This window comes from Cladophialophora immunda, assembly GCF_000835495.1.
Source record: "Cladophialophora immunda strain CBS 83496 unplaced genomic scaffold supercont1.1, whole genome shotgun sequence".
NCBI lineage: Eukaryota > Fungi > Ascomycota > Eurotiomycetes > Chaetothyriales > Herpotrichiellaceae > Cladophialophora > Cladophialophora immunda.
In genome coordinates, this window is record NW_015622541.1 from 7,249,095 (window position 1) to 7,272,414 (window position 23,320).

At 55.3% G+C, this 23,320-nt stretch overlaps 9 protein-coding genes across 9 annotated transcripts; 5 read left to right on the forward strand and 4 right to left on the reverse strand.

The window, feature by feature from the left end:
* The first annotated feature begins 701 nt into the window (after positions 1 to 701).
* On the forward strand, positions 702 to 5,273 carry PV07_02123 (uncharacterized protein). Its single transcript, XM_016388714.1, has one exon. It carries the CDS (start codon positions 1,557 to 1,559, stop codon positions 4,368 to 4,370), a length of 2,814 nt encoding a protein of 937 aa, XP_016255642.1. The 5' UTR covers positions 702 to 1,556; the 3' UTR covers positions 4,371 to 5,273.
* A 359-nt stretch (positions 5,274 to 5,632) lies between these two features.
* On the forward strand, positions 5,633 to 7,033 carry PV07_02124 (NAD(P)H:quinone oxidoreductase, type IV). Its single transcript, XM_016388715.1, has 3 exons — positions 5,633 to 5,927; positions 6,046 to 6,131; positions 6,206 to 7,033. Exons 1-3 carry the CDS (start codon positions 5,901 to 5,903, stop codon positions 6,705 to 6,707), a joined length of 615 nt encoding a protein of 204 aa, XP_016255643.1. The 5' UTR covers positions 5,633 to 5,900; the 3' UTR covers positions 6,708 to 7,033.
* On the forward strand, positions 7,014 to 9,429 carry PV07_02125 (uncharacterized protein). The gene is made up of 2 exons (XM_016388716.1): positions 7,014 to 7,578; positions 7,629 to 9,429. Exons 1-2 carry the CDS (start codon positions 7,401 to 7,403, stop codon positions 9,137 to 9,139), a joined length of 1,689 nt encoding a protein of 562 aa, XP_016255644.1. The 5' UTR covers positions 7,014 to 7,400; the 3' UTR covers positions 9,140 to 9,429.
* A 327-nt stretch (positions 9,430 to 9,756) lies between these two features.
* PV07_02126 (uncharacterized protein) lies at positions 9,757 to 11,980 on the forward strand. The gene is made up of 5 exons (XM_016388717.1): positions 9,757 to 10,071; positions 10,381 to 10,555; positions 10,651 to 10,727; positions 10,846 to 11,122; positions 11,239 to 11,980. Exons 1-5 carry the CDS (start codon positions 9,902 to 9,904, stop codon positions 11,749 to 11,751), a joined length of 1,212 nt encoding a protein of 403 aa, XP_016255645.1. The 5' UTR covers positions 9,757 to 9,901; the 3' UTR covers positions 11,752 to 11,980.
* Positions 11,981 to 12,185: 205 nt separating this feature from the next.
* On the reverse strand, positions 12,186 to 14,603 carry PV07_02127 (uncharacterized protein; the record flags this gene model as incomplete). The annotated part of the gene is made up of 6 exons (XM_016388718.1): positions 12,186 to 12,575; positions 12,709 to 12,913; positions 13,103 to 13,912; positions 14,054 to 14,106; positions 14,244 to 14,381; positions 14,511 to 14,603. The coding sequence occupies 6 exons, from the start codon at positions 14,601 to 14,603 to the stop codon at positions 12,186 to 12,188; spliced, it is 1,689 nt and encodes a 562-aa protein (XP_016255646.1).
* A 669-nt stretch (positions 14,604 to 15,272) lies between these two features.
* PV07_02128 (uncharacterized protein) lies at positions 15,273 to 16,187 on the reverse strand (the record flags this gene model as incomplete). The annotated part of the gene is made up of 1 exon (XM_016388719.1): positions 15,273 to 16,187. The coding sequence occupies one exon, from the start codon at positions 16,185 to 16,187 to the stop codon at positions 15,273 to 15,275; it is 915 nt and encodes a 304-aa protein (XP_016255647.1).
* A 1,538-nt stretch (positions 16,188 to 17,725) lies between these two features.
* PV07_02129 (uncharacterized protein) lies at positions 17,726 to 20,182 on the forward strand. Its single transcript, XM_016388720.1, has one exon. The coding sequence runs from the start codon at positions 17,823 to 17,825 to the stop codon at positions 19,392 to 19,394; it is 1,572 nt and encodes a 523-aa protein (XP_016255648.1). The 5' UTR covers positions 17,726 to 17,822; the 3' UTR covers positions 19,395 to 20,182.
* Positions 19,416 to 21,318, reverse strand: PV07_02130 (uncharacterized protein; the record flags this gene model as incomplete). The annotated part of the gene is made up of 2 exons (XM_016388721.1): positions 19,416 to 19,542; positions 19,649 to 21,318. 2 exons carry the CDS (start codon positions 21,316 to 21,318, stop codon positions 19,416 to 19,418), a joined length of 1,797 nt encoding a protein of 598 aa, XP_016255649.1.
* Positions 21,319 to 22,001: 683 nt separating this feature from the next.
* On the reverse strand, positions 22,002 to 22,970 carry PV07_02131 (uncharacterized protein; the record flags this gene model as incomplete). The annotated part of the gene is made up of 3 exons (XM_016388722.1): positions 22,002 to 22,673; positions 22,732 to 22,779; positions 22,845 to 22,970. The coding sequence occupies 3 exons, from the start codon at positions 22,968 to 22,970 to the stop codon at positions 22,002 to 22,004; spliced, it is 846 nt and encodes a 281-aa protein (XP_016255650.1).
* Between the last annotated feature and the right edge of the window lie 350 nt (positions 22,971 to 23,320).

A 23,320-nucleotide genomic window follows, 5' to 3' on the forward strand; every position in this document is an offset into this window, starting at 1 on the left:
GTGGAGAGGGAGGGAGGAAGGAAGGGGGGCCACACACGAGATGTGCTTGGGAAAAGTGGATGAGTGACATGGAAGATGTGGATCATCTGCAAGGCAAGGAAACGCTAAAAATGAACAGCAGACAAAGAGAAAAGAAAGGCATTCCTGGAGTGCAGTTGAGGTTGGAAACCTTGAGCAAATCATGCAGGGTCCCTTAACGTGATTCGGTACGCTGACGACATTACTCATGACTTGGGGCCTGCGGCCACCACCACCACCACCACCACCACCGCCGCTGTGAGATGTGCCACGATCTCGCTCAGTTTGGCCTGCGATCTCTATTGTTTTTGCTTTCTTCCGAACATAAATGACTGCTGTTCCCTTTCCTTCCACAAATGCGCTCATATCTGCACGAGATGCCCCCCCCCCCTGGATCGATCCCTCACCGCGCAGCTCCCGGCGTTGGCGGTCGCATACATTTGTCGGTCGTGGTCATCCCATCTTTGCATCCGTCTGAAGGCCCGCTCCTCCGTGTCGTTTGGATGATTATCGAGGGTTGTGGCATTTCCTGGCGCAGTGAATGCTGAGGGCAGCGGAGGAAGTGAGGTCGGTGGGTGGCGACCACACAGCCCGGCTGCTTAGTGCCCGAGGACCCCTTGGCGTCACCTGACCGAGGATTTCCCTCTCTTAATTTTGACCACATCTCTATTCTGCCCTCGACACTTGGGATGGCCACGTAAATCCAACCCTGCCCTTGGGCGCCCGATAGACAGTGCCAGTGGACTGGGCGTTGTCTGTTTGCCATTCTACAATTGCTTTTGCCATGTTTCTCGCCCCAGAATCATGGTCCAGCAACCCTGGGCATTTTGTCGCAGAATCAAGTCGGGGCCTCCCCGAACCTCCACCCACCACTCACTTTGCTTTGACCATGGTCATCACTTTGCCAGCCTGTCTCTCTGCTCCCTCGGCTGAGCACCAACGCATTCTTCTCTATATCTACTCGATCGGCTGCAGTGCATCTGATTCCGCCGCTACGATGGCAGTCACACCCCCATTTCATGTTTGAAGTTGGCGGAGGTCATACCACGACAACATACTCAACGCAGACCTCCCGCCCATGTCGCTGCTGTTACATGGTCGAATGGCTGCAAATCTGGACCCCCAGCCACCATTTTCCGTTGAGGCATGCTTGTAGGCGCGATGGACTGTCAGAGACCGTTTGGCGTGTGGTGCCAGGGCGATGGATGGTCTGGGGGGGGCCCCGGCTCCCGCGGTAAGTGGCTTTCGGACTTGGCAACTCACCCGAACCTTTTAGAGTTTGGAACCATTCCTTTATTGGACTCGCCTCTTTCCCTGTTTATCTTGCAGTCACGCATGGGCTTGCCTTGGTTGGCACGGATCTAGATCTGATGCTGTGTCGATGCTGGACAACCATTGTCGCAGATGTTTTCATTGTGGATGTGCCAGAGACAATCATTAATAGATCCCCCTAAGCTGCCGCTGCTACTGGGGAACCGACGACGCGCCATATCGCCTTCCCTTCTCGCGTAGACGCGCCGGTCCCACTATGAAATTCGATGGCAGCACCATGGCATCAGTTGGCTTTGCCTCCTGGTCAAACCACCTCTGTTGACCTTGTCCGCAATCAGAGCTACAACACAAAGCCCCTGGCAGGGGTCAAACGTACCATTCAAAAAGTGCATGACGTTCAGCTAGGCCTTCCAATCCACGGCCAGTCATCAGTCCAGCGGCCACAGACCATCGACACGCCTCTTTACCCGTGCGACTGCCACCCACCTCGCCTTCAAGCCAGTTGTATTATTGAAGCGGACCGCAGTGATGGCAGCAAAGCAGCCGTGCACACCCCTTCTGCTCATCTGCCTCTAATAAAGTCATCTACCCCAGGCCCTTCGCAAAACCCTCTTCTCAGCCTTCGACATCCCCGGTATGGTTTACCTTCCCAGTTAGTTGACAATTTCGAATCACTTGGTGTGCGCGCCATATACCCATGGCAGTCGTCGTGCTTATTGGGCCCGGGGGTATTGACTGGAGAGCAAAACTTGGTCTATACAGCTCCCACTGGCGGGGGCAAATCGCTGGTGGCTGATGTCCTTCTACTTAAACGAGTCATCGAAGATCCTACAGCAAAGGGGATCCTCGTCCTCCCCTACGTCGCTCTTGTCCAAGAGAAGTTGAAGTGGCTACGTGCCTTAGCGGATAAAGTATCCAGAGCGGTTGACGATAGCCCTGACTGCCTGCCAGCACCGACATGGCGCCGGCCAAGCCCACTGGTTCGAGTCAGCGGATTCTTTGGTGGGAGCAGATCGAATATCAGCTGGTCAGATTGCGACATCGCTGTATGCACCATCGAGAAGGCCAATTCACTGGTGAACGGTGCCATTGAGGAAGGCAAATATGGCGACATCGGAGTGGTTGTGCTCGATGAACTTCACATGATCAACGACGAACACCGGGGGTATCTTATGGAACTCGTTGCCACGAAGTTAATGTCGCTTGCCTCCGGCGAGAAGAAAGTTCAGATCGTGGGTATGAGCGGCACCCTGCCCAACCCACAACTCCTAGCACAATGGCTCAACGCGAAATTTTACATCGCAAAATACCGTCCAATCCCCATCGAGGAACATCTTGTGTATGAGAATGCTATCTATCCAACAGCAAACGCAAAAGAGTTCTTTCGCACAGCGAGCCAGTTAGCTGCCGGTGATGCACTCCCGACACAACTACCACAACCACAGCGGACGATTGCCATATCGAATCACCGAGAACTCCAAAGTCCGACGACCAATGCCGTCGTAGCATTGGCTGTTGAAACTGCCCTCGCCGGTCATGGTGCGCTGACATTCTGTGGCAGTCGAATGGGCGCGGAGAAAACTGCGCTCCTAATCAGCGATGCCTTACCTACTGATCATCTTGGCCGAGACGTGTTGGAGAAGCGACAAGATCTCCTGGCATCTCTGTGTGCGCTTCCAGGTGGATTTGAGCCCACATTTTCCAAGGTTATACCTTGTGGAGTTGGCTTCCACCATGCAGGGTTGACAACTGAAGAGCGAGAGCTCGTTTGCGAAGCATATGACGCAGGGATTCTGCGAGTGATGGTGGCGACGTGCAGCCTCGCGGCCGGCATCAATCTTCCGGCAAGGAGGGTAATACTAAATGGGGCTCGAATTGGCCGAGAGCTTGTTGGTCCTGCTATGCTTCGACAGATGCGGGGACGTGCTGGCCGTAAGGGTAAGGACGAAGTCGGTGAGACCTACCTTTGCTGTCAAAAAGTCGACCTTGAGACTGTGGCAGAATTACTCGAGGCGGAAATGCCTCCGGTCGAAAGCTGCCTGACACCCGAGAAGCGAGGATTCAAGAGAGCTCTTCTAGAGGTCATTGGGACCCGAATGGCGTCCAGCACGTCATTGTTGATTGAATATGTCCAGTCGTCGCTCCTTTGGCACAGCATTGACCGCTCACAAGTTGCGGAAATGGTCGACGTGGCGAAGAAGGCGTTACTCCAGGATGGATTGATCCAAGAAGGGGAATACGACAGTTGCCTCGAACCGACCAGACTGGGAATTGCGGTCGTGGCGGCTGGACTCGGCCCTGAGGATGGAGTTTTTGTCCACTCGGAACTGCGGCGAGCACTCGAATCGTTCGTCATGGATGGTGAGATGCATATATTTTATCTTTTCACTCCGGTCCAGACCACGGGGTTCGCTGAAATCTCTTGGTTGACTTTTCGAAACCAATTGGAAGATCTCGACGACAGTGGAATGCGAGCGATCCGACTCATTGGCGTCAATCCAGCTTTCGTCAACAGACTCGTCAACAGCGGCGCGCAGCTGAAGGAAAACACGGCGGAGGAGATCCGGATGGCACGCATCTACCGCAGGGCATACTCCGCCTTCCAGCTACGAGACCTGTGCAATGAAATGCCCATTCACGAAATCAGCTTGAAATACTCTGTTCCACGGGGACAGGTGCAAACGCTGGCTCAAACCTGCCACGGATTTGCAGCAGGGATGATCAAATTCTGCGAGAGAATGAAATGGGGGATGCTGGCGGCTGTGCTGGCACATATGCTGGACCGCCTTCGTGCCGGCGCTCGGGCCGATCTGCTGGAAATGGCTCAGATCGCGTTCGTCAAGAGTCGCATGGCCCGGATGCTGTGGGAGAACGGATTCAAGAGTGTTCGAGCTCTGAGTGAGGCCGATCCACAGGCTCTGGTACCGATCATGATGCAGGCCCAACCACGGAAAACGAAATTGCAGGGTGAAGCGGCCGCCAAATTCCAGGCAAAGTTGTTATCCAAGGCAGAGATCATAGTCAGCAGCGCGAACAGACTGTGGGAGAGGCAACAGATGGTGCAGTGGGAGGAGGAATAACGACCTGGATATACCGGAGGCCGTGATTCCCTCTCAAGGAGGTGCAGATGCCCCCGTTCAAGGTTGGGCGATCAACATCCATCCATTGAATACGGAAGGTAGTATGAGGGTCCAAGTATTTCTTGGTGCCTTGCATTAGCGGTGCCATTCCTCGCACGGGCGGGCAACACAAGGGGAATAAAGTCCTTGCCGATTTGAGCACTGTCAACACCAGTTAGAGATGCGCTCCAGACGCACCAGCAACCGCACGGGCTGTGTGAAGCTAGCAATGCAAGCGAGGGCAGTAGCCGGTGGAGAGGTCTATCTGACGATGGGCTTGATCGGTGTTGTGGTCTTCGCCGAAGCTGCCGACGATGTGATCGAGCGTGCCGGCGAAAGACGGCTGGACCTGTATGATGCCAGTGCCTGCATATTAATTATTACATCGCAGGTGGGAGCTGACAAATGACCGACAGCGGTTTCTGGGGGGATGCTTATTCGAGGAATCCCAGCTTGGAGAGAATAGCGCCCAAAGAAGAGCTCCCGAGGGTTGGTTTGGGTGGTTGGGCTGGGTGGATTACAAAGAAGGCCACTGGGTCGATTCCGCACTGCGACAGCAGCAGGCCTAGGGTGATTGGCTGTGCTTTGACAATCCTCTGTCAGCTTTTCATAAGCTGGTGTTTTGGTGACATGGGCACCGATGGACCGTGTTTTCCGAGGCTGAAAACTTGGGCCCTCGATAGGCCAGGAAATTTACTTGTTAGGAAGAAGACAATGCGGCAATCGACTCGGACCCGGGAGCTAGGGGCAGATGCCTAGTTCGCGTATGAGTTTCGGAGAGGGAGGGAGGCAAGAAGAGCGGAAGTTGCCATGAGAAATTCGTGCTCAAGTAATGCTGCTGTAATACAAGTACTGTGCAAATGCTGGTGAGTGACGACTGTGCGAGTCATTACAGGTGTCTGGGCATCTGCCTCCCTACTAAGAGGAGGCAAGCAGGCAAACCTACGACAGGCTGGTGCCAGGTACAGGCCGTATCAGCAGTGCCGCCCACTCCCCCTGCGGGCGCCAGTTAGTGCTCTGGCGTCATTCTAGGCCCCACAGCTCCCTAGGTAAGCTCGCTGGTGCTGGTGCTGGTGCTGGTGCTGGTGCTGGCGCTCAATGCTCACTAAACCTGTGCGGGGTTCCCTGCCATGGCCTGCCGTCGCTCTTCGATACCTTCCCAATGCGTCTCGACGAAATGTCAGCGCCCAGCGCGAGAGTTCCAGGCACACCCGGCACAGCCCCTCGTGTTTTCCGCACCAGGTGGATGAAACCAAAAGGTAAACAAGGTCCGTAGTGGTGAAGCTTCATCGTAAGATCCCTCTGCTTCAACTGACCTGCAACGGAGGACGGAGTGCCGTTGCGGATACAAAAACCTCAAGCCCTTCCTCCCTCTCGTGCCAGTTCCGTCCTCTCTTTCCATCTCACCCAAGCTTCGTCTTCAAGCCCACATACCTCTGTATCTGTCTCTGTCTCTATTTCTCTCTCTATCTCTAACACACCTCCTTCACAATGGCTCCCAAGATCGCCATCATCTACGTATGTTGCTCTCTCACCCTCCCCTCAACCCTCCCTGCCTACCCCACTGTTCCAGGTTCATCGTCGCACATTTTGGGACATCTGTTGCGGCTGCTAACAGACCATTCCGGACAAACAGTACTCCATGTATGGCCATGTCGCCCAGCTTGCCCAGGCCGAGAAGAAAGGTATTGAAGAGGCCGGTGGCACTGCCGATATCTACCAGTACGTTGCCTGGACACCACACCATTTTCTCGGAGAGACAGGCCGCCCCCAGAGACTGACTTGGGCCTATGTAGAATCGAAGAAACCCTCCCCCAAGAGGTCTTGACCAAAATGCACGCACCGGGCATGAACAAAGACATTCCCGTCGCCACTCCCGAGATCTTGCTCAAGTACGACGCTTTCCTCTTCGGCATTGCCACCCGTTACGGCACCTACTCCGCCCAATGGAAGACCTTCATCGATAGACTCGGCGGACACTGGCAGACTGGGGCACTCTTTGGAAAATACTTTGGCCTGTTCATCAGCACGGCTACTATGGGCGGTGGGCAAGAGACCACGGCCATCACCGCTCTCTCGTCCTGGGTTCACCAGGGCATGATCTACGTTCCTCTGGGCTATGCCAAAGCCTTCCCTATCATGGCCGACCTCAGCGCGGCCCGTGGTGGCAGTCCATGGGGCGCAGGTACATTCGCCGCCGGCGACGGCTCCAGACAGCCTTCCGGTCCCGAACTGGAGCTCGCTACCATCCAGGGCAAGTCGTTCTATGAGCACGTCAGCAAGGTCAGTTTTGCGTGACTAGATGGCAGTACCGAAGAGAAGAAGCCGGCCGAAGGCAACGACGTGAAGCCGGCAGAGCAGCCTGCAAAGACGGAAGGGACAACAGCGGCTGCGGGATCCAAGAAACCAACACAACCGATACAGACAGATGACAAGGAAGAGGAGAGCGGGCCCTGTGGATTGCCCAAGAAGTGCGTGATTTTATGATCGCTGCTATCGTGTGGTCAAGCACATGGAGCGTTGGAGGACGCAGCGTGGCTTGGTAGTACAGCGATGGGGAAAAGCACAAGATACCATTCTGCTAATACATGTCTCATGAACACACCATTGACACGAAGAACGAAGCTTTTTGTCCTCTGTAATCACCAGTGATCATTGACTGCCTGCCCAAAAATTGGACGGAATGATGGGCAACTCCGATTGGGCTCTAACTGCACCCCCAGGTCCTGCAGTTGCCACAGGATGGGGAAGTTCAGGCCACCCTAATTAAGACCAGAGAAGCTACTCATAGCGGTACCTACAGTGCCTACCTACCGAGTATTCGCTAACTGGGCTTGGGGCAGATGATCGACGTCCACACACCTCGAGTAACTTTCCACCAGGCTGCCATCCACCAGATCCCCCGGCTTGTGAGGCGCGAGGACAAATGATTCCTACATCTAGTCCCGCCTGTAGCCCCTTCCGTTGACCCTGTACAGCCTCTTCGCAGGAATGTCGAATGCGCAGGCGGCCGCCTCCCTGTTCGAGGCCTATGGCCAGTTCCCCATCGCAAGGACCTTCGCAGCCACCGATTCAGTGCCCGGACTTCTAGATTCAGAAGTGCCCGCTTACAGTGCCGCCTTTGATGCGGATCCTTCGGCTAAGAGGCATTCTGCCTGCGATGAGTGCAGTCCGTCCTTTGAACGTGCCATGGCCGTACCAAGACTCACAATGCCTCAGGAAAGCGCAAGTTGAAGTGTTCGGGCGAGCCCACTGGCTGCGAACGATGCGTCAAGCAGAATTTGACATGCCATTACTCAGCTCAGAAGCAGATGGGAAGGCCGCGCAAGAGACAAAAGACTGACGACTTCCCTCAGGCCGATGAGATCTCCGTCGCAAAGACGTCTCATTTCAATGGTGGCCTGCAACCTGCTCCCATTCCCGCTGATTACCAGCATCCTCTTCATCCTCCACCGCCCGCGGTTGTCGAACCCGCGATCGACCCCGAACTCTCTGAAAAAGCTGTTGAGCGGACAAACTTTGAGAACATCTGCGTTGCCCCCATTACCCAGTCGATCAAACGGTCCAGCCACGACGCCCGCGCGGCCGCCGAGAGGGCAGGCCCTTCGAACACTGGCAATGCCAGCAGCCATCTACCTTCCCAAGGCTCGAGCAGCACTTCGCCATACGATGGGCCTCGCACGCCCCCAGGTGGAAGTGACGTTATGTCCCGGGTCTCCTATCCAACTGATGTCTCGCAGTGGCCTGACTTCAGTGACATGACCATGCTCCCAATGCTGGTGCAAGACAGCCATGAATACGACAAGTTATACCCTGCCAACAACGTGGATCCCAACTCTTCTATGTCTACTGGCACAGGACCTGGGCCGTATCCCCAACAGCCCCTCGATCTCAACACCAATCCCACAACCTTGACTCAACTTCCCATCGTTCCAGCTTGCCCCTGCCTGCCCAACCTCTATCTCACTCTATCAACCCTGTCATCCCTGTCCGCATTTCCTGTGTCATCCGGCATGATCGATACCCTCCTCGCCGCACATCGTACCGGTCGCTCAGTCATATACTGTCCCGTTTGCCCCCAGAGGATGCAATCAGGGTCCCAAAACGTATTCCTGAGCGCCATGTTGATCACTGTGCTCGCAGATCATTGGCACCGCGTCAGAAGGGCCGGTGCAACAGAGCTGAAGATGGGATTTGGCAGCCTCGAATCAGGGCCACCAGTCACTATCGCGGAACCCATGGGCATCCGCGAGGATCTCGAGTGGCGCACGTTTGGGTATCATCTAATTCGCGCGTATGTTTTTGGCGACCACCCAATCCCTGACCCGCCCAATGGTTCCCTTTCCAGTACTTCGAGAAAATCGAAAGTCATACCCACGCATATAGCTTCTGAGGACAGTGACACATCCACGATATACACGCTCGAATCGCTTGTGGCTGCCATCGAACGGCGCCAGAAGCAATGGCACGACGTTGAACCCTACCGCAACTTGCAGGAATTTCCCCCTCGATTAGACCATCAGCATCATTTACATGCTGGTGCTTCAGGGAGTGTTCATGGTTTGCCACGGGGATACACACCAGGGATGACGCTCGAGGATCTCAAGAAGTGCGAGGAAGAGTATCGCGCTAATGGCGGTCCCGAGGATGGATTACTGTGTTTGAAGATTGTGAAGCATTCAAGGGTCATGCTGGGGACTTTGGATGGAGGCGTACCGAGAATTGAGTGACGAATTGAACATCCATCTCGCAAGCGAAATTGGTATCATCATGGGTTGAGCTGTTTGCGGACGGATCAGAATAAAAGTCAACCGTGGACCAGAAAAGTTTTGTCTACGTTGCCGGCAATGTCTCTCTGATTGAAAGCGAATTTGACGGCCCTCGCAGTCTTGGATTTGAGAACTAGACTGTCGTATGTGATGTTTCGCCTCCAGAGGGGGACCCGTGAACACTCTTTGCTTCTAGCCCGTTCCCGTGCAAGCGCACTGTGTTTATTTATATGTATACCCAGGAAATGGCTGACCAGAAGCATGGCGCCTTGACTGACTGGATATCGTCAGAGGCGCGAAGCTACTGGCGAAAAGCCATGGCCTTCTTTGTGGCTCTGCTCTCAAGCTACGGGCTATCAAACATTGGCACTTACTTACATGCCTCTCTCCTCTTGTGCCATTCTGGCTCTCACACAAGAGGGATCTAGCGAGCTATTGCAGCTGCTGCGGAGGCCGGCGTATTGTTGCCGACAAGGCCAGCGCTCCTTTTACCTTGCTGGCTCGAGAGCTGGACGAGGTAAGGCTCTGCATCAGGTCAACTACCTCGGTGCAACTCGGTTACCGCGACCACGCACCGAGTCAAGGTTGGGCTAGTCATGCTGGGGCCCATATACATATCTCTGCCAGAACACATCCATGTATACCGAGTCCATGCGTGTCGCGCCATCCTCTGAGTGGCCCTTTCTTGTGCGTGTCTTGGTCATCTAACTTCAGACCGGCAAGATGAACCCAAACCCGACAGCAAAATCCGGCTCGCGCCACGAACTCGACGACACATCGCTGAGCAAGTATCTTGCCGATTCGAATACTATTCCGGGATTGAAGGCGCCTGTTGTGTCGACGAAAATTGGTTATGGGCAGAGTAATCCGACCTACTTTCTCGATGATGCTGCGTACGTTGAGTCCTGTTCATTGCCCCCCGACCAGCCTGTGCCTATTACTTGGATTGGTAGCCACGATGGTGTGGCTGTTCTTTGCTGGTGTTCTGTCTCCATTCCTTTGTGGATTCGAGGGCAGTAGTATGGTTCTCCTATTGCATCTTGGGCCAGGCCATCTATATATTCGAGGGCAACCATGGTTATCTACACCGTCCCGCGGCGACTTGTGGATATCGAGCATACCTATTATACATCCTTCATTCGCCATCCTATACCATTTGAGTTTCTGCTTTCTCTCTCGTCCTTGGAACTGACGCTGCATAGAGGCACACGGTTCATCCTACGCAAGAAACCGTCTGGGACAATCATCAGCCCCGTCGCTCACCAAGTGGATCGCGAATTCCGGGTTCTGAAAGCCTTGGGCTCGGTCAAAGGGTTTCCTGTACCGAAAGTCTATACGCTTTGCATGGACCCGAGTGTCATTGGGACGCCGTTTTATGTATGCCCCTATCGACTATTCTCCTGACCTCGGCGTCGTCCGCGGTCCGGCGACGCAGGGCACGGATGTGCAGGGCTGACTGGTGCGATGTTTAGGTTATGGAATTCGTGAAGGGCAGGATAATAACAGATCCCGACTTGGGAGAGCTTTCACCGTCGGATCGAAGAAAGGCGTAAGTCGTTACCTGCCCGGAAAGCTGTCCAGGCTGCTGCCCTTCGCTTGCGTGACTCCTCCCAGCTTCCCTTGTGCGCCTCTGTCCTTGCACACACCAGCTGATTGAAGTGCCAAAGTTGGATCTCTCTCGTGGAAACCCTCGCCTGGCTGCACAGCATCGACCCGGACTCGATCGGCCTGTCCAACTTTGGCAAAAAGCAGGGGTTCTATCAACGGCACTGCAACACGTTCCAGCGCATAGAGGCCCAGCAATCCAAGGTCAAGGACATCAACACGGGAAAGGAACTGGGCCGCGCACACGAACATTACGACGAGATGGTGGATTTTGTCCGGACCCATATGACCAGCGACAGGTATTCGATCGTGCATGGAGATTACAAGTTCGACAACGTGGTAAGTTTGAGGCCAAATCTAGAGAGAGAGAGCCTGTGAGGCCAAACATCCGCGTGAATAGCGGTTCCCTTGTTGTATCTAGATTCCTCAACGTCTAACCACGCCGGCGCGAACAGGTCCTCCATCCGACTGAACCGCGCGTCATCGCCATTCTCGACTGGGAACTCTCGACCATCGGCCACCCGCTCATGGACGCCGTGTACGTGATCGGGCCGTTCTGGAACGAGATCACCAAGGCCGGCCACCCGGTCTCCAATTCTAAGACATCCTCACCGACAGCCAACGCGTTCCAATCCTCCCCCTACGCGCCGGCCAACCGCGCCCGGTCCGGCATGCCCGAGCCCGCGGAGCTGCTCGACCGCTACGCGCGCATCACGGGCTTCGACCCGCGCCGCGAGGGCACCCCGCCGGGCACGGACTTTGAGATCGCCAAGATCTTCCACTACGTGCGCGGCGGGACCATCTCGCACGGCATCCAGGCCCGCACCATCAGCGGCCAGGCCAGCAGCGACTTCTCGCACGTCTACTTCGAGAACACCCGCAAGAGCCTCAACGCCGCGTACCAGATGATGCAGCGCCTGAAGGAGGGCGATCGGCTGGGGAGCCAGGCCGGGAAAGCGAGGTTATAGTAGATGCTAGTGGTCTTTGCAAACATCGACAAGTATCTACCAAATATCTACAAGTAGACGCGGAAGATTTAGGGGACAGGGGGAGAGGAAAGTGGCTGGCCTCGAGAGATTGGCAGATAGGGGGCGGGCTGAGGTAGAGAGGGCTCTGACATTTGTGGTTCAGTTACTGAGGTCTGAGCCAACCCTGAGATTAGTGAAAGGAAGAAAGTGAGTAGAACGAGGCTGTCTGGGACAGGTGTCGGCCGAGGACCCATGTGTATATGCATGTATATGTCTATCTGGACTTCCTCATGTCTAGTTCCAGCGGCATAGATACCCCCACAGGCATAGACGCCCACACCAACACACTCCCTCTCCCTCTCCCTCTCCCTCTCGCTCTACTTCCGCTTCCTCCCTCCTTTCCAACCTCCCCTCTCCCTCTGATTATCCCCGCCTCACAACTTCGCCCTCCCATCCCCTTCCGCCCCCGCCTCCTTCTCCGCCTGCTCCTTCAACACCCTCTTGAGGATCTTCCCGCTGGGACTCTTGGGGATCTCGGCCACGAAGACCACTCCGCCGGTCAGGGCCTTGTAACCAGCGAGATTCTTGCGGATGAACGCCTTGACCTCGTCCTCCGTCAACGGCGACTCCACCGGAGACGAGCCACTGTCCGCGCTCGGGCGGCGGACCACAACGTACGCGCGGATCAGCTCGTCGGCGTGCGGCGCGCGGCGGCTCGCGGGCCGGAAGCCCAACACCGCGCAGTCGACGATGCGCGGGTGCGAGAGCAGCACGGCCTCCAGCTCCGAGGGGGAGACTTGGAAGCCCCGGACCTTGATGAGTTCCTGCGCGTCCGGAGTTTGTTAGTCGTAGGGTGTTGACACAGGTACAGAGGGGTTGTTTATGGGAGAGAATAGACGGAGAGAGAGCGAGACGGCAATGGGCAACGGGTGGGTGGACGCTGGGAGCATTACACACCTTCTTCCGGTCCACGATGTACCACTTCTTCGTCTGGCCGTCGCAGTACAGCACGTCACCCGTCTTGAAGTACCCCTCCGCGTCGTACGCCTCGGCGTTCGCTTTGGGGTTGTTGAAGTAGCCCCGGATGACAGTGGGGCCGCGCACGCAGAGCTCACCCTGGACGTCGTAGTCTGTGATGTCCTTGCCGTTGTCGTCGATCAACCTGCGTAGCGCCGCATTCAGTTAGTTCTGGTATGAGATGTATCAATTATGATTAAAAGAGAAAGGTCCCCAGGGAGAGATAGCCAACAGAACTCATTGGGGGCTGTCTCTCTATCAAAATCAAAACATTGGGGGAGATGGTGCACGAGGGAGTTCCCCGGGCACACCCAGTCGCGGGAATATCACGTACTTGACGTCGGTGTTGGGTAGAAATCGACTCCCCACGCTGCCCGTCTCGTCCTGCTCCGGGTGGAAGAACTGGCTGATGGTCCCCGTCGTCTCGGTCATGCCAAAGACCTGGGTGAAGCTGGCGTCCGGGGCGCACAGGTCCCGGAACTTGTTCTGCGAGGCGGCGTCCAGGGGCGCGGCGCCGCACTTGATCTTGCGCAGCGACCGGAGCGAGTAGCGGTGGCGCAGGGGGGACATGATGATGGCGATGACGAGGGGCGGGACGATGCCGATGTTGGTGATGCGGTGGCGCTCCAGCGCGGCCAGGAACGCCTCGAGCTCGAACCGGCGCATGATCCAGCACTGGTCGCCCGTCCGGAAGGGGCAGGCGTGCACCAGCGGCACCGTGGCGACGTGGAATCCCGGGAGCGTGTACAGGTTGCGCACCGCCCACGGCACGGGCGCGATGTCGTGCAGCATCGTGTGCCACGACGTCGCGTTGTAGTGCGACTGCATCGCCGTCTTGGGCAGGCCCGTCGTCCCCGACGTGTTGAGCCGCGCCACCTCGGTGCGCTGCAGCGTCTCCAGGTCCGTGATCCGCACCCAGTCCTCCTCCCCCTGGTCCAGCAGCCACTCCCAGCTCCGGAACCCGGGGGGCACGCGCTGCTGCGGCCGCGTGTTGAAGATGAAGATCTTGTCCCGCGCGATGCCCTCCAGCTCGGCCGCCTCCAGGATCGGCCCCAGCACCTCCGGCTCCACGATGAACATCTTGACCTGTGCCGTGCGGATGTGGTGCCGGATCTCATAGATCTGGTAGGCCGGGTTCGTGCCGCTGGGGGTATGCATGCTTCAGCATCGAGACGAAAGCCGGCTATAGCGACGACAGGGATAGAGAGCTCTCTGGACCACCAGGGCTGTCTCGTCCAGACAAACTCCGTTTGCCCTCTTTCTTTCAAGAAACACAAAAACTTACCTGAAAATACCGCCAGCCGCCACCCCGCCGAGGAAGAGCATCGAATACATGATCTTTTTTTTTGAGACATCTTCATCAGAGCCTAGGATCTGCCAGGGAGCTAGAATGGGGAGGAGAGACGATTGTGCCGACAAAAGTCGTTGCTCGTTTTCATGCATCGAACTCATTTCAGCAGGGAAAAAAAACTTACATCGTTGAAGGAAGCAATGCTGAAACAATCACCCCTCTTCAGCCCAGCCTTGCGGAATCCAGCCGCGAGTTTCCTCGTGATGGAGCGTCCTTGCCGCCATGATATCGTGCGATTGGGGTTTTCTAGGTCGTGGTAGATCTTTGGGTTCTTATGTTAGACGAGAGACACCTCTCTTTGGAGGGGGGGGGGACGAGAAGAGCTTTCCAAGAACTTGAAGCATTGGGCGGTAAAAGGAGATATGGTGGGACGGATGGAAATAGCACTGACTGGTTTATCAGGGTCATAGGCACATTCGTCAAAGACGAGTGAGATCAAGTCTTTCTGAGGAAGGGGGTAAGATTCTTGACTGAGCCATGGCATCTTTGCTGGACCTGCCTGCCCGGCTGGGTACTTGCTGGAGATGGCTGGAGATACGACACTCAAGCGCGGGGAGAGTGTTTGTAAGAGGCTGGGGGCAAAACCTTTTGGTTACGAAAGATACCTAGCTGGAGTATACTGTACCTAACTGGCCCCATAGGGTGGTGGGAAGGGGATCCTTCAACCGGAACCTTCATAGGGGAGACTTGATTATTAGCCACGGGTTCTTGTGCTGAGTCCGACTCCCTGACAGAGCTGCCTGTGCGGTGTGTCAACCATCTTGACATGGGCGCGTCCGGGGGTGCCGAGGATTTGTTCGGTAACGGATGAGCTGGGAGGGAGGATAGCCTTGAGGTGGAGGAAGAGGAGTTGGAGGGGGGCAAAGTAGTAGTGGCTCGGTAGCTTGTGGGATTTCAGGGGCTCCGCTTGGGGGGAGGCGAAAAGTGTGGGGGGAGAAGGGCTAAGTGATCCTCCACTAGCTGGGGAAGAATGTAAAATGGAATACTCATTGTTTCTAAAGAGAGCGAGAGAGAGAGCGCAAGAAACGTAGAGAGGCAGACCAAGATGGCAACGTCAATGAGCTGTATTATTTGCCGTAGTAAGCAGATTTCCCTGCGCCTGCCTAGGACTTTGCAATGACCGTAGATACTCGATAAGTGACTATCCAGCCAGCTATGACAGCCTCGCCTTCAGCGGCGAAGAAGCATCTCTCAGCTCAACCGCTGCCTGCGAGATCACCACCCGATCCCCAGCAAGCTGTCTATACACAATCTTCCTTCCTCCATCCTCCCGCCACATCTCAGTTCTCACCACCTCGCCGGGAAACACAGGCTTACTCAACCTCAGCTTCACGTTCTGGAACCGACTGAAATCCCCCCCGGCGAACGTGTCGATGATGTGCAACACGCCCATCCCCACCGTGCAGGTCCCGGTCAGGATCGGGCCCGGGAAACCACCTGCTTTGGCCACCGCGGGGTCGATGTGTAAGGGGTTCAAGTCTCCCGAGGCGGCGCGGTACAGGGCCCCCTGCTCCGGCGAGGTTTTGTATTCCACCACCGCGTCCGGTTTGCGATCTGTGGGCGTCGGGTGCGTCGCCGTGGCTGCACCGCGCGGTATGGGTTTCGTGGATGCCCCTGCTCCGGGGACTTTCATGACAAACGATGTCCACTCGCTGTAGCATATCTCCAAGCCGGTGGCGGCGTCAACGGTGGTGATGCCCACGGCCACGGTGACGCCGCTGCGGCGATCCACAATATCCACCACTCGGGCAGTGGTGTTTAACGTCGCCTGTTTGGGAAACGTGCCTTTCATCTCCAGATAGTGCTCGCCGTGGACGTGGTTGTGTGCCTGGAAGTTTGGCAGGAACTCCATCATCCCGTACGTGACTTCACGCATGACAGAGATCACGGGGAGCGTGGCGAACGTCGGCATGGCCGCGAAGTCTGGATGTGCTTCAAAGCATCGCGACAGGTCGGTGCCCTTGACGCCTAGCGCGATGTTGTAGGTGATGATGTTGTTGGGAGTGTAGCTGCTGGTCACACTCCATGATCGCTTCTTGATGGCGTCAACGTCGATTGTCGTCGCCATGGCTGCTCAATGGTTTGTGACGAGAAGACTAGGATCCGTCTGAGGATTAGACTTTTGTACACCTAGAGAATAGTGTACATGCACAACGCGTTTATGTATGCCCGAGGCAGATATAGGCGAATCGTCTGCCGAGGTCAGCTCGGGCCTTGGAAATGGATGGCTGCACAACTCACACCGTCTCGATGCAGGCTGCTCTTTGCGGAATGAAGCTCATGGGAATACCGTTGCCCCATCTACAGGCGCTCGGGCGAGGGGTGGTAGTCATCCTTAGGAGAGCTCAACTTATCCAGGGCAATACACCCAGCAGCAACTCCACAGCTGGTTTCTCCACGGCCAGAGCCTTGCCCATACAGCATACTTTCTGCGGGGAAGCGGGGTCTTACCACATCAAGATAGCCTTGCTTCCGAGGTCCACAGCACAAGTCCTTATGGTCCTCGAGTACTCAAGACCCCCAAAGTATAGAAGAGGTGTAGAATGTGTAGATGAGAGTGCCAGATATCCGTACAGTCATCGTCGTTGTGACCGGTAGCATTCGTTCTCTTCTTGACAATTAAGTGATCGTGAAAACAGCTCACCTGAAAATGACCACCACACCCCCATCCTACCAGACCGTCATTGCAACCAGCCTTTCACCGGGGGCACTACTGCTGGAATACAATCAACCCAAGATCTCCAACGCGTTCACCCTCCAACAGTACCACGACCTAGCCGACGCGCTTCACTGGGCGCGCAATGCCCCCTCCATCAGGGTGATCGTCCTCACCGGCAAGGGAAAGCACTACTGCGCGGGAAAAGTGCTTCTGCCCCCGGGCCAATCTGGACCGACGATCGAGCAAGAAATCGAAGCAGGCCGCAAATTGGGGGAAGAGTTACAGGGCTACCCAAAGGTGCTCATTGCCGCGGTCCACGGTGCCGCCATCGGATGGGGATGCACCCAACTGTGGAATTTCGATCTGGTGTATGCGTGGGAGAAAGCGGCAGTGTTTCAAACGCCCTTCATGAGTCTGGGATTCGTCCCCGAAGGGGCTTCAAGCTGGAGCTTCCCCAAGGTCATGGGCAAACAGCGAGCGAACGCCCTGCTACTGGCGGCCGAGAAGCTGAATGCGAGGGAGATGTACGATGCGGGCATGGTGACCAAAGTCATTGGAGGTGACACGGTTGAGGCCTTCCGAGACGAGGTCTTCAAGATTGCAAAGAGGATAGGCACCTACAGCGCCGAGAGTCTGAGAATGGCCAAGGCACAGGTGAATCGGCCCACTGTGTTGGCAGAGCAGCGAGAGGCGAGCATGTGGGAAGCAGTGGACCTGAAGGTGAGGCTGAACAGTGACGAGGCCAAGGCGGCGATGAAGGCCTTTATGGACAAGAGCAAGCCGAAGCTGTAGATAGGTCTTGATGGATGCTGGTCGCAGTTTTGCACGAGGCCGACCGGGCTGGCGGCGGTGCCGAGGCAGCCTTGCTGACATAATGTGATACGGCGGAGTAAATGGCTTCCCGATGCCTCGAAATTTATTTTTCTCAAAATTCTCAATTGCGGTGGCGGAGACGACTGGGTGCGCCCACATATCCCTGCACCAACCTCGCTTCCTTTCCCTCACTTTGTACGCAAAAGGGAAAGCACATAAACGACGGTCAATATGAGCAAGCATAAACTTGACGACGAGGCCGCTCTATTGGCCAAGCAGGAGCGGAAGAGGAGGAAGAGAGACCGCAAGGAAGCCCTGCGACTGCAAGATATCACACCCTCTTCAACGGACGCTACAGCCAACTCAACTCCAGCCCCAGAAGATAAAGTCTCCGACAATGCTAAAGCCAACGGCAATACCGTCAACAAGCCTGTATCAGCTCTTGGTACACTGCGACAAGCCGAAGTCGATAACTTCTTGAAAACACAATCTGTGCAGATCTTCGACCCACAGAATACCAACGTACAACCTCTCCTCGCCTTTTCACACCTTCCCCAAGAGTTGGCCTCTCAATTCTCGAGCATCTTCTCCTCCTTCCAAAAGCCCTCGTCCATTCAGTCTGCCGCTTGGCCCTTCCTGTTGTCCGGTCGAGATGTGGTTGGGGTGGCGGAAACAGGCAGTGGGAAAACACTTGCCTTCGGGTTGCCTCTTGTTGTCCGTCTCACATCTCTCGAGAAGAAGAAGGGAATCAGGGCTGTCATTGTCGCACCCACGCGGGAACTGGCGATCCAGGTCTTTGAACAATTGGACAAGCTCAGCAAAACAACTCAGAAGCTCAAGGCGGCATGTATATACGGAGGGACCAACAAAGACGAACAGCGCCGCAGTTTGCAAGGGGCGAATATTGTCGTTGCAACTCCGGGTCGACTGAAGGACTTCATGTCGGACGGAACGGTCGATGTATCTAAAACGAGGTATCTGGTCCTGGACGAAGCAGATCGGATGCTCGACAAGGGCTTCGAAGACGACATCAAACAGATCATTTCCCAGATGTCTTCTTCGAAGAAGCGACAGACCGCAATGTTTACCGCCACATGGCCGAAGTCGATCCGCGAGCTGGCGGCAACGTTCATGCAGCAACCGGTCAAAATCACCATCGGCCGCGAGGATACCGATGACTCGGGAGAATTGAGGGCCAACACGCGTATCGTCCAGAAAGTCGAAGTCATTGACGGCTCTGAAAAGCAGCAGCGTCTTTTGCAGTTGTTGAAGCAGCATACTGCGGGCCAAAAGCGCAACGATCGCATCCTGATATTCTGCCTGTACAAAAAGGAGGCTCTCCGGATTGAGAACTTCATCCGCTCGCGGGGGTTCAATGTCGCCGGAATCCACGGCGACATGTCCCAGTCCGCACGGATCAACAGCTTAGAATCGTTCAAGTCCGGCGCCACGACGCTCCTCGTGGCTACCGACGTGGCAGCACGGGGGCTGGACATCCCCGAGGTGAAACTCGTCATCAATGTAACATTCCCCTTGACCGCAGAAGACTATGTCCACCGCATCGGCCGCACGGGCCGCGCTGGCAAGGACGGTCTTGCAATCACTTTCTTCACCGAACAGGATAAGGGCCTGGCAGGCTCGCTGATCAACGTCTTGAAAGCTGCCAAGCAAGACGTTCCCGAAAATCTGTTGAGGTTCGGCACCACGGTCAAGAAGAAGGTCCATAGTGAGTATGGTGCCTTCTATCGGGAGGCCGAGGAAGGAGAGAAGACGACCTCGACGAAAATCACGTTTGATGATTAATGGAAAGTTTCAAAAAGTTGATCATTTCGAAGCCTCACGTGTTGATTCCGTTGAAGAGGGTTTCAAGAAGTCGGGAATCTTTGCAGCGAGGCGTTGCGGGAGGATAGATTCGAGGAGCTGGAGGAGGAATTCGCGCTCGGCGATGAGACTAGAATTTAGACGGACTCGTTAGACACGGGAGAAACTTGGACGACCATGAAGACTAGAGGTTCAGACTCCCCAACAAGAAATGCCGAAAAGAGTGCGGAACTCACATGGTAGAACCCAAGACCACCACGCCACTGATCCAAGCCCCCAGAAACTGGAGATCCAACTGCCCCTTTCCCGCCTCTGGTGTCGTGAATGAGCCGCCCATTTTCAGCCCGAGCATCACCAGCAGCGTGACAGCGATGGTCGCCTTTGCTGGCACCGCATCCCTGACCATCATCGCCTTTGCCCACCCCTTTTGCCCGGACTCGTCCTCGCGTTGGGTGAGCCAGGCTCTCAAAAACCACGAGCTCCACAAAATCCTCAGGCCCATATTCACCATGTTCGCGCCCACGAGGCCAACGCTGCCCGTCCCCCACACCCTCAACATGGCCCATGCCGCGACCCCGTAAATCCCCGTGAACACCAGCATCCAGAGACTCTGGCTCCGCAGCTGCGCCGGCGAAGCGACGCTTGTGACGAATGCGTCGAGAATACCGTTGAGCGCCATGAGTGGGATGTAGTAGCAGTAGGTTGAGAGGAGAAGAGATGTTGATGGGGTGCGCCATTGGGGGGAGAGGACGTAGGGGATGAGGAGAGGGAGGATTTGGGGTGCCAGACTGATCATGGGTAGCGAGAAGAGGAGGTAGACGTGTAGAGTTGTGAACAGGTAGGATAGGCCAAGGCGGGTATTGGTGTTCTGGTCCGAGGGGTTCGTCTTTGGCGAATTCAAGTCCAACGGTGGCTTGTTACTGCTCGACGAAGATGGAGAGAGAAGTCGTCCGAATGTATTTCGACTACTCTCTTCCACCGGTTGGAAGACGAGGCGTGCTAGCAGGCCGCCATAGTTGGAGGCCAGCGCGAAGGCACCTTGATCAGCGAGAGTGGAAAAGAAACTCATGATCAGAGCGTCGCCTTGAGTGAGAAGGAGTTTGAAGATAGACTGCAGGTACATGGTCGCTGCGAGCGAGAGGCTTGACTTGTGGAAGAGCTTCAAGTAGTATGTTTGGTCTGACCCGGGCAAGAGTATTCGTTTCGGGGCGAGGCTGAAATTGTCGGCTCTCGATAGTTTGACCGTTGGCAGGAAGTAAAGAGCCAAAAGAGTGAGGGCATATGCTGTCTGTCCCACGGCAAACGGTAATATCGAAGGAGCGAGGCCCTTCCGATGTCCCAGCACCGCAACGATGCAGGCCGAAAGACATCTTACCATAGCGGCACTGGTCTCTGCCCGTGCCCTGTCTGTGTACAGACCTTTCTGCTGGATGACAACGAATGCTGGTTCGGCAAGTAATTCAACCAAGGTTGCAGCTGCATAGATCTGGAAGGATGGGTCAAAGTAAGGGCTGTCGAGAACTTCATCTGGGGCACTCCGTAGATACGAGAAACCAAATAGTGTCGAGACACCCAAACCCAGGAGCACGGCCAAGTGGGAGAGGTTGACCACAGTTTGCGTCTCCGTTCCCGCGACCTTTTGCTCTTGTTGTCCAGCGGAGATGTCATCTGATGACTGCGTCGATGAGCGCGGCCGTTGCAAAGCCACTCGAAGACTCTCTCGTGCGAAGTATAAACTTGTTACAGAAACGAGTTCGAGCTGGACCGAGATCCCCAATAGCGATGGAGACAGAAAGCGAAGAAGGAATTGGTTGCCGACGAAGGTGAGCGCTCTTGAGGCGACTTGGATCAAGATGAGCAAAAGCGTGCCATTTCCTGCCTGGGGAGACGCTTGTGTGCCTGACATGGTGAAGTCTTGAATTGAAGTAAAGCTGGTGGTTCAACACACTCTGCTGTTCGGTCGTCGAAGGGCGGTCGACCCCACGTAAGGACGGGCTCCTAGAAGAAAACGGTCAACTGAATTCAGCAAACATGCTTTCAGGCCCGGCTCAAGGACCTCGTAAAAAATGCGACGCCAGCGAGGATCGGTCTTGTTGAAGGGACGTTCAAGGATCCCAAGCGAGAAAACGTGGCCTTTGCATGTCTCCGCTGAGCATTGGTACTGGAGCAGTTTCTGAGAGAGCTGGAACAACGGATCTAGCACCGTTCCCAGTATCACATCGCTGAATTATTAAGATGCATCTTCAGTGTACATTGATGTAGTTGTAGAGGTTGTTCGGAGACTGACATTATCAACGAGACAGGAGGAGCTCTGTTGGCGGTAGTCTGCCATCGCTCCTCTACCAGCGCCAGCACACCACAACCATCCGATCAAGCTTACACTTCAATGCATGCCGAACTACATCAAGAATGGAAGTTCATCTGGTGGCTCGGAAGTCTTCGCAAAGCCTGTTGTTCTCCTCTAGATGCACCTTTGCGCCATAGCCCATGTCCGCCGCAGTTATGCCCGGTTGGATGGCTTCAGTCCATGAACAAGCCTGAGATGGCAATGATGATACACGTTCAGCTTCTTCCCGGCAGCAGCCCTTCTCATACCTCGTCCACGTCCATCTTCTCCACGACGACCAGGCTATCCGAGTCACTTCCGCTGCCAATCTCATGCACAGTAACATACCGCCCGATCTCCTCCTTTGTGATCACCTTCTCATTCAGCACCGCAGTCGTGCCTCTTGCAAACTTATAATTGCGCTCCTTCTTTACCCGCTCGTTGGGTTTGATGTAGTTCCGCATCAGCTGCGATGGTTTGTCCTTCTCAATCACACAGACGTCGACATTGCTTCCTGAACCCAGATCATTAAAGATACCGGCCAAAATCGCTTCCGAGCAGATTTTGATGGCCTCTTCTCTGTTGCAGTCTTTTTTCCACGTCGATTCGAATACTGCCATGGCGGCAAGCGAACCAGAGCCCATAGTCACGTAGGGGAGCTTGTCTGTTGAGCCGTGAGCGTGTACGGTGAATAATCCCACTCCTGTAGGATCAACACCCGCAACCACCAGGTACGCGCCGATGTAGCCTTGGTATCTGAAGAGATGCTGTTTCAGCATTGTCATCACCGTGACGACTCGGGGTGTCCGGCCCGTAGATAGGGAGTGTAGTTCGAGATTGGAGGAGATGAGGGCGGTAGTGAATTCGGTGTCTGCTGCAGTACCAGCACCGGCGCACCAGATGTTGGGAGAGATATAATGCAATTTCTCGCAGTTCTGTTCAGAGTCAGAAAGGTCAAAAGATTCTTGGGGGCGCAGCTGTGTGTAATCGTACCTTGTCCGCAACTATAGGTCCGCTCGTTGCTCTTGTGTCTGCAGCTATCTATCCAGATTGTCAGGCTTGCTCGAATCTAACGTGGAATTGGTGGAATTGGATTGTTCACTTACCACCACGCCATTGTCGAATATGCACCCTACAATAGTTGTCCCTGTGCTCGTTGCCTTCGGCAGTGGGACACCTCGTGCATGTAAGGCCGCGTTGCGATTGTAGTTGCTAAAGTCGAAGCCGGGCATGTTTGCGGCAGAGGCGCAGAGCCTTGACTGGGGACAGTAATGTTAAGAGACCACCGAGTCGGTTTGGATTTGATGTGCACGGATTGAAGCTGGTAGGAGAGCGTGACGATGAAGTTATGATGTCTAACCTAGATGTCAAAGAAGAGATATGTTGTGTGGACAGGGAGAGGCTTGAAGGGACAATTGACTGTTGGTCTGCTGCAGACCGGAAGGCAGCTTTCGTGATGCGCAATACTTGACGACGCGGCGGCGCGAGATTCCGCCGCTTTAAAAGAAGTGTTCATACTAGCCCATTTTGGCGGACACCGGACAGTCTTGCATTTCTCTAGCGACATCACGCCGAGTGTTCT